The following is a 9,041-nucleotide window of genomic DNA, read 5'->3' as shown; positions in this document are numbered from 1 at the left end:
ACAAGGGTTTGAATACACATGTATTGTGCTGATTGACGTTGTTTGCTTGTGTTGATAAGCTCTTAGGCTCCTATCAAAGCGTAGTCACCTTGAATTCTCTTTCCATATTGTGGCGTGATTGTTGCTTGATGGTTGGAATGTGTGTGTCTGCACTTATTCAACTAGAAAAATTCTCAAAAAAAAAGGAGAAAAAGACATTTGTGAGTGGTGCCAATCACCAAATATAGCCGAGGGGGAAAAACCCAATGGGAAAAAAGTGTCCTGGCTTGTCGATCTTATTGAGTGATTTGTGGTTTACTCTTGCATAGCTGTTTGGTCCGTGTCTAAGTCTATACCTGGAAGGATAGCATCAATGACTTCAAGATACAAAGACAGTTCTGTATGAAAGTCGGCCTCTGGTGTAGGTGGTAGAGGAAGAAGTGCCTCCTCATTGAAGTACGACATGGGTACAATAGGAAGGTTAAAAATACACCTATGATTAATAAATTGGCTCAAGTACGTGCTCACATTCCTCCAAAATTTACAAGATGTATCTTGTGGACGAGGTATTTGCAACACCGGGGGTATCAATATCCTTGTTATGTCCTCTCGCCATTCCTATGCAATTTCTTCTTCTGGAAGCCGCCGTTCATATTGTCCATGTTCTCCCATGATGACTTCCAATGAGCTATGACTTTGGGGTGTTACTCCCACCATTTTTTGTATTGTCCCAATACTGTATCGCTTGAAATAGGTTCGACACTGCCAACATTGAATGAGGCAGTCTCTAATGCTATGTATGCAGTCTTGGCAGTTGAGGAAAAGGGTGATATTGTTGATAAAAAAGATTTACAAATGGTTGTCTGCAAACAATCTTCTCCCATCGGGGCATAGAAGAATCTTGAATGTGTCTGGAATGGTGGTATACTCCGTCCCCCTTGTTGGGATGGATGCGAGCTATCCGGGTCGATGCATGGACCACATGTATCCATCCAGGTGTCCATAGTGAGGTTCCTGTAGTACAATGTTCAATTAGCTCCTTTGTTTTACATGAAGTTATGGAAGCACTAGAATTTATTTTTATGTTTTTATGCATTGGATGTTGTAAGCTACATGGTCAATGCATAGAGTAGTGTTGTGCAGTAATCCTTCGGTTACTTAAGAGATTGCCAAATCGGTCAAATAAGTGGCATTCGTTTGTAGTTTTGCCTTTTTCTGAGATGAAGCAGTTGCTAGCGGCGACATTGCTTTGTGCGAAATGAGGGCTTGAAGATAACTCGCTCGCTGTTTTATTGTCAAGTTATGGAAGCTTGATTCTATTTTTGTACTTACAGATTTCACTTTTATTGTTGTAGTGACAACAATCCACTTGTGTCGTTCTTGAATCACTGTTGGTGGCTTAAACAATGGTGGAGGGAGCTCCTTCGTGGGCAACATTTCTTTTTGTTATAGTCTGCGCGAATCACCCATCTCTGTTGGATAGTCTTAGCATTTATGGATGGTGATTGAATGGTTTTCTTGCACGACAATTCTGATGTGAAATTCTACTTTGGTAAGGTAGATTGAGATGTCATTGATGTGTGATCTGAAGGTTGAGTTGTATGAAGCTAAGAGTTCTTCTTCTTGGGAAGCCATAGATTGCACTTGCCTTCATTATAGCCTTGAGCTTGAAGAAGTGCCATTGACACCCAACGTAAAGTTGTGTGTGGGCATGACTTCCTTTGTTTTGATAGCAAAGAATACATCTTAGTGCTTTTAGCATTTGTCTATAAGCGCTCATGTGCAGTCATCATTAGTGAATGCTCTGGCATACACTGTTTCACTTGTCCCCTTCCTTAGCTTTGGAATGCTTTTTCTTGAGCTAGAAGCTTCAAGGATGTTAGTAGTGGTTTTCGTTATGGATGCTTTTATGGAATTGTATCGAACTTACTTGTGTCCAACATGGAAGTACTTCTTGAGCTAGACCCTGTTAGAGAGACATAGTTTACTTTCAAGGTATATTAACGAATATCCCATTGCAAAATACACTTGGTTGACCATATCCAATACCGGCCTAAAACGACCCGCTCCAACGCTTCTTGTTTATTAGCAACATAGAACAATCCATACATAGGTGCATCTTGAATGCGGATTTTGACATAGCATTTTCCTATGCTTGTGCTCTCAGTGTTGTTAAAGCTTTTAAAAGAAAAGCTAGTAGATTGGAGTAAAGGCTTGCCTATTTCTTCCCATGTCTCATATGACATAATACTAGTGTCTGATCCCGTATCTATGAATACTGGAGCTACAATTGATGCTTGTGTTGTCTCAATATTCTAAATGGTTCAATGAAGCGATTTTATTCTTCTTTATTTGTAAGTGATAATGCTAGTACTTTGTCGGTGGCGTTTTTGTTTAATTTTGCATTCTCCATCCGTAAGTGTGCTTCTTCTTGAGCGTCTTTTTTCAGCTGTTCTAAACTTTTTCGTCTTCTTTTGGATGTTTGTAATTTGTCCAACATCTCTTGGGTGAGCGGATCTTCGTACTTCTTAATACGACTTCCATTAATGAAATTGGTCATTTGCTCGCCTTCGAGTGTTTCTAATCGCACGACACCACTTGGACTTAATGCATTGATCACAAAAAGGGGCCAAGTCCTCGCATTTTTAGTTTTCTTTTGTGCTTCTTTAAAGTGTATAATAACACTAAATCTCCTTCATAAAAGTAACTAATTTTGACATGTGTGTCATGCCATTACTTTTGCCTACGCTTTTCAACATAGATGCCAACTAAAGCAGTCAATCTAGTTTCGTCTAACTTCTCTAGATTATCTATGCGGCTTGAAAACTCATGGCCCGTCCATCTAGTTGCTTTGCAACCCGTAAAGTTGGTATTAGAAACTTGATTCGTAGGATTGCATTCGGCCCAAATATAAGATCAAATGGAGTGGTTCCAATTGACGTCGTGTATGTAGTACGATAAGCCCATAAAACAGAATGGAGCTTTTGTTCCCAATCCGTGTAGTTTCCTTCAACCACTTTAGTGAGTGCAGAGTGTCTTATTTATACTTTTTGCTTGGCCATTGCTTGCGGATGGTAGGGTACAGATCTTCTATGAATTACCATGAATTCTTCCAAGAGAAATTCAATTACTTCATTTACAAAGTGCACTCCTTGATCACTAACTATCTCTATGGGTAAGCCATAGCATGTAAGAACATACTCATACTAGAATTTTGCCATGGTTCTGGCATCATTCTTGATGGTTGCCTTTGCTTCTACCCATTTGGCAAGGTAATCTATTGCTAAAAGATTCTTATCTAAGTCAAATAGCTCTTGATGATGTAAGAGATCCATTTCAGTGTTGGGGAGGTGTGGAATAGTGTAGCATATGCAATTGGTGTGCTTAGAGAGCAAACTCTACATTTACGTACATACTCTTCCACATCATCACACAAGGTTGGCCACCAATAGCCATCTAGTAGTACTCTTCGAACTATCTCTTGCTTGATACATGAAATCCCCCTACACTAATATGCATATATTCCAATATATCTTCGTATTGATCCGGATTAGGACATATTCGTAGGACGCCTTCAAGACCTAACTTATACAAGCGTCCCAAGAATAGCACATATTGTGCACTTTGTGTTAACTCCTCAATACCCTCCGTGGTTAATCCTCCCTGATTCGTAAAGCCAGTGGTAAGCACTCCTATTATTTTCTTGCCCATCTAGGTGTTGTTTCAATTTGAAAGAGAGTTGCGTCAGGAATATCATCGTCTACACCAATAGGAGCTTCTCCACCAGAAGTTATTCTAGAAAGATGGTCATGGGAACATCCTTTCTTCATAGCAACCTCAAAATCAAATTCAAGTAGAATAACAAACCATCTTACGATCTGTCCTGTTGTGGCATGGCTTGTTATTAACAAGGTAAAGTAGAGGTTGATGATCTACAAAGAAGATAAATTTGTTGGCAAAAAGGTAATGCCTAAACTTCTTAACAGCATAGATCATTGCTAAACCTTCTCTCTCTATGTGGTAGCGTAATTTTTTCTAGCACTATTCATCTGGCGGCTAGCATAAGACACAGGAAAGTACATATTCTTCTCCATTTGCTCCTCACCAGGCTGTGCTAGAACACAACCTATGGCAAAAGTGGATGCATCAATATGCACATGGAAAATAGTGTTTCAATCAGGTGCCCTAAGAATAGGTGCTGAAACTAAGTCTTGTTTAAGCTTTTCAAAAGCATTCTCACAGTCGTCTGTCCATTCAAAGACAACCAGAAGAGCATACATGGGTGTAGCTATGGAAGCATACATGTAGATGAATCTACGATAATATCCGCAATGGCCCATAAAGATTTGAACTCCTTTTGCATTGTATGGTCGTGGCACATCAACAATGACCACTATCTTTTCTGCATCAGTGGATATGCCATTCCGAGACACTATGTGGCCCAAAATATTTCCTTGGCTAACCATAAATTTTCATTTCTCAGGAAAAAGGCAAATGCGATATACTCGACACTTCTGGAAGACAATTCTTAAGTGCTCGATGTGTTCTTCTCTATCAATGGAATGCACGCAAAGATCATCCAAGAAGATTTCAAGGAATAATCTAAGGTATTCTTTAAATTCTGGCTCATCAGCCTTTGAAATGTGGCTGGAGCATTGGTCATTCCAAAAGGCGTGACTCTATAAGCATACACTCCCCACTCAGTGGTGGCGAATGCCATCTTATGCTCATCCTTTGGATCGATACTTGATTATATCCTAAAAATCCATCGAGAAATCTATAAGCCTTCTTGCCCACTACCCTCTCTAATACATGGTCCGTAATTGGCAGAGAACAGTGGTCACGAACTATTGCAGCATTGACTTTCTTTAAATTGACACACACCCTGAGTTTTCCATTCTTCTTGGGTACTGCCACAGTAGGTGAAACCCATTCCGTGTGCTCAATTTCAAAAATGAACTCAGCCTCTAGCAGCTTATCAATTTCTTCCTTGATTTTGTTACCAAAATTCTCATTATAGGTATATGGATGTTGCTTCGATGGTTTGGCATCCTCACGCATTGGGATTGTGTGCTGGTAGATTTCTGGATCTACTCCCTTGAGGTCTTTATAGCTCCAAGTAAATACGTCTCGATACTCCTTGAGGTAAAAGCATCAATGAACTCAAGTCCCTTTCGTCTCTAGCAAACATGTTTGGACTTTGGCTGGGTTCTAGTGAGATATCAACCAGGGGTTCAATGAGAGGATATCTCTCTCCTGTATAATATGGTTGAGACCTTGTAGGCTCCCTCCCTACATATGGGTACTCATAATCCACATACCTAAATGATGCAGTGCCAGGTGCAGGAGGTTGAGCTCCTAACACAGGCCTTGCTTGTTCCTGTGGAACTAGGTTTCTCTCAGGATTTACAACATGTTGTCTTGGTTGGGATCCCGAGTATATCGCTTGTTGTTCCATTCTCATTCGTGCAATATGATTGCAGTCTTGAGTCACATGAGTGTAGTTCCAAGAACACATTTGGCTGTATTTCTTAATGGACTGGTTGTTCACTAGCGGAGAAAAGCTTTTACAATCTTTTGTGCTATGATCACCCCCACGTCCTTCGCATACATATGGTCCTATAGGAGTAGCTCCGTATACTATTATTGTGGTCTATAAGAAGGACAATACAAATGTCCCATTTTTTTAGCACTGTCTCATCGATCTCTTCAGGATTTACTTCTTGGGTTGCACTTGAATTAGATTCCAAGGCTCTTGCTAATGGAGTCCTCTTATAATTGCCACTAGATTCACCATCAACTTCAAAGTTGTCGTCATAATCCATAGCATCAAGACAACAATCATTAAAACTTATGTGCTTCTTAGTGTAGAGATGTACGTGAAGAGTCTTGTTTACCAAGCCTTCCAAGAAAATGGAAATTAGTCGCTTTTGACTTGGATTTTCTTCATCTGGGCTTCTAGCAATGTATTGCTTGAGCCTGTTCACACAATCCCTAACAGTCTCGTGGGGTTCTTGTTTGAAAGAGTGGATTTTGGCGGATGCTCCATGCTTGATACCCATCTTTGAAAAAGCGGATATGAAGTCGTCCTCCAAAATATGAGGTGAAAGCTTAGAGCTGGGCTCTAGCGTCTGGAATCATGATATCGCTTTACTCTCTAAGGTCAAACCAAATCCTTCTATCTGTGTATGATAGTCAGTAACTTGCTCGGTATGTACAACCTGGAAAAAATGGCAATGTGGTCATAAGGATCCCTCAATCCATCGTATTTCTTTACCAGATTTTGTAAGGTTGAGGGTCTTACCTTTCGGCTGTATTCATCCTCATGTCTCCTACCCGTGTCTCTTCCTCATGTTTGGTGTGGTTCTTCATGGATCCGTGGTGGTGGCCTAGGTGGCTCTGCAATAGCTGTATGGCTAGCTATTCTACAATTTATATACCCTCTATGCCTTGGCATGGTATATGGTTCTGAACTCATTGTCATCATAGGAGGTGCACTTGGTTCAAAAGTGGGTCTTCTTGCCCCATTGTCCCAAAGGATTTTTCTGCCCTTTGACGCGCACGTTCGGAATTTTTCTTTTGGCTCAAAAAGTGTAGGCTTTGGAGCGATAGTCTCACCGAAGTAAGCTGTCTCCTCTGGCCTTACTGTTGCTCGTGGAGATATGTCTGTGAATATGGGAACTGTTCTATAGGTTAGGTTCATAATTTATTCCCAATTTAGTTTCTTGTACATGTGGTTCATGTTATCCTTGTACCAGGTTTCTGATCCTACCCATGTTTCCCCATATAAGACATGCTTCTCCGGAAGCTCTGTTGGGCGGTTACGCCGCTAGCAGTGGCTATGATAGCGAGAACTCAACTGACAAACAAGAATGTCAGACGAGGATGGAGCTTGACCCGCAGGCGCATGGAAACAAATAAGTGAGTGTCAGATCACCTACTCGAACTTCTAATGACAATCACTACCAAGGAAATCAAACCTAAGTTCTCAAATACGCAAATGACCGAAATCCGTACTACAAACAAATGCTATCCGAAACATGATCTAAAGTCATCGAATTAGCCTCAAACTCAAAAGGGGGGTCTCTACACTAGGTAAGGACAATACCCTATGAGTCTACAATATAATCTCAACCTGTAACCACTTTGTGCAGTAAACGCGTATGAAGACAGGCCAAAAAATTCAGGTGACCGAATTTCGACTCTGATGATACTAATGTGTATCTCTACTCGCTGCGATTCTATCAATATATGGCACGCTCAATTCCGACACACAGATAGGGAGAAAACTCACATAGAAGCTCGTGGGAGCTCACCTCGCGTAGAAGCCGAATGCGCGCACACTTGGTATTGGTGCGTAGCTCTCGCCGTTGCTAACACAATGGCGGTGTCGCTTCTCCAATGGAGGCTCCGTAGCTCGCGTAGCAAAAGGATAAGACTCTCTCTCTCTCACTCTCTCTCAGACACAGTCACGGCGCTTCAAAACTTATCTTGATTAATGATTCAAATAACTTGTCCTTAGGTTTACAATAATTGTCTCTTATACTTCAGCCTTGGAAGTGTGAACACATCTCTAATCTAATTACATAAGCAGGTGAAACTACTTGGGGAATACAAGCTGGAAACTCAATTGAGTCCCGCTAATTACAATGAATCGGCTCCATCAAAAATGAAATGTCGGAAAGACATTTATTACAATAAGTGTTTACAAAAATATGAGTGTGAGCAAAAATGTCTAGGTGTAGTCCTCCGCTCAACACTCCCCCCCTCCGTGTCCATGTCATCCCTAACATGACATCCTTGATTTTTCTTTAGTGGAGTCCCGTCGATTTCAGCATCTGAAGATGTGACTCGTATCTCAGGTTTCCAATAGTTAGTGTAGGGCCGAATATCTTACTTTCATGAGTAAAGAAACCACTATAGAATGCCTCCTCAAAGGCTTGCATGTGGAAACTCGGCATAAACATGATTCTCTGATAAAAGAGAAGTAATACTTTTGGAGATGGCTGCAAGGCTAAATCATACATCATATCTGTGACTGTGTAGGCCGTTGAAAACAATGCTGAGCTGGTAGCTTTATCCGGCACGAACACCTCAATGCAAGCCAATAATGTTTTGCAAATCTTTTTGAGCATTTGACACGAAAGGTCAGGAGAGCCAGTAAAGAGCTTAATGGTGCCCGTTAGGGTTTTCACCATGTAGGCCTTACTTATTCTCTCTCCCGCCTTCGATCCTGGAATCCTGGGGTAATTAAGCCAATTCGGCTTCTTTGCTGTGATTCTGTCATGTTCTTGCCAACTCCTACTCATGGCACTGGACAGAATGTCGCATCTTCTCTAACTTCCTTGGGTGCCTCCACCAAATAGATTAGGTAGGTTGGATACTTTGTCAACCACCCTTTCCTCCATCTCGGCTGGGAGTCTACTATCTTCTTTGATTCCTCCTCTTTTGTGATGTCGCCTTCGTATAGCGCGGCATACTGCTCTTCTTCTATCCTTTTCTTTGTCTTCAGCACTTCAAACTTTAGTAGAGGAAGGGGCAATGTAGGTTGCATCCATTGTTCTTGCAGCACCTTAGTATCCACCCCTTGAAGTCCAATGGAGAATAGGAGTCTTCTTTCCCACTCCATGGACGCCTTTGCACTCTCCTCTGTTGCCTTCTCTATCTGCTCGTGAAATCTTTTTTCCTCCTCCTCAGTAAGTCTGGAGGTTGCGGTCTCGTCTTGTGCAGGGGCTCGATCTTCACTTGTTGTGGCTTCCCTAGTCTCTGGAAGCTCCACGGTTGCCCCTCTTGTTTCTTCTTCTTGCTGATCCTCTGTATCTTGTATCACTTTGTCTGGCCTCATTCTCCGCTCTTAGTGCTTGGGTCTCTGATGTCAGTCATTCTTCAGCAGCCAATGAGCCCTCCGCAATGTGCAATCTCTACACTTGCTCTAGACGCAATTCTCTTTGCAAACTCCAAATTTGATCTTCCAGACCGGGGATTATTGCTCCCTTTGGCTCTACTCCTGCTCTGCTAGCTCTTGGTGTGGACCTAAGCCTTAGGATTGTTCTATCCTGAAG

At 41.6% G+C, this 9,041-nt stretch overlaps 1 protein-coding gene and 1 pseudogene across 1 annotated transcript; both read right to left on the bottom strand.

The window, feature by feature from the left end:
* Nucleotides 1–1,979: 1,979 nt before the first annotated feature.
* LOC147420537 (uncharacterized) lies at nt 1,980–2,479 on the bottom strand. The gene is given in 2 exon segments (XM_086504557.1): nt 1,980–2,293; nt 2,296–2,479. Coding segments are annotated over 2 exon segments (498 nt in total).
* Nucleotides 2,480–4,151: 1,672 nt separating this feature from the next.
* LOC147420536 (uncharacterized) lies at nt 4,152–8,608 on the bottom strand (annotated as a pseudogene).
* Nucleotides 8,609–9,041: the final 433 nt, after the last annotated feature.

This window comes from Adiantum capillus-veneris, chromosome 28 (genome assembly GCF_014529385.1).
Source record: "Adiantum capillus-veneris isolate H3 chromosome 28, ASM1452938v2, whole genome shotgun sequence".
Classification (NCBI taxonomy): Eukaryota; Viridiplantae; Streptophyta; class Polypodiopsida; order Polypodiales; family Pteridaceae; genus Adiantum; species Adiantum capillus-veneris.
The sequence above is the reverse complement of the archived record's forward strand: the minus strand, read 5'-3'. Positions and strand labels throughout refer to the sequence as shown.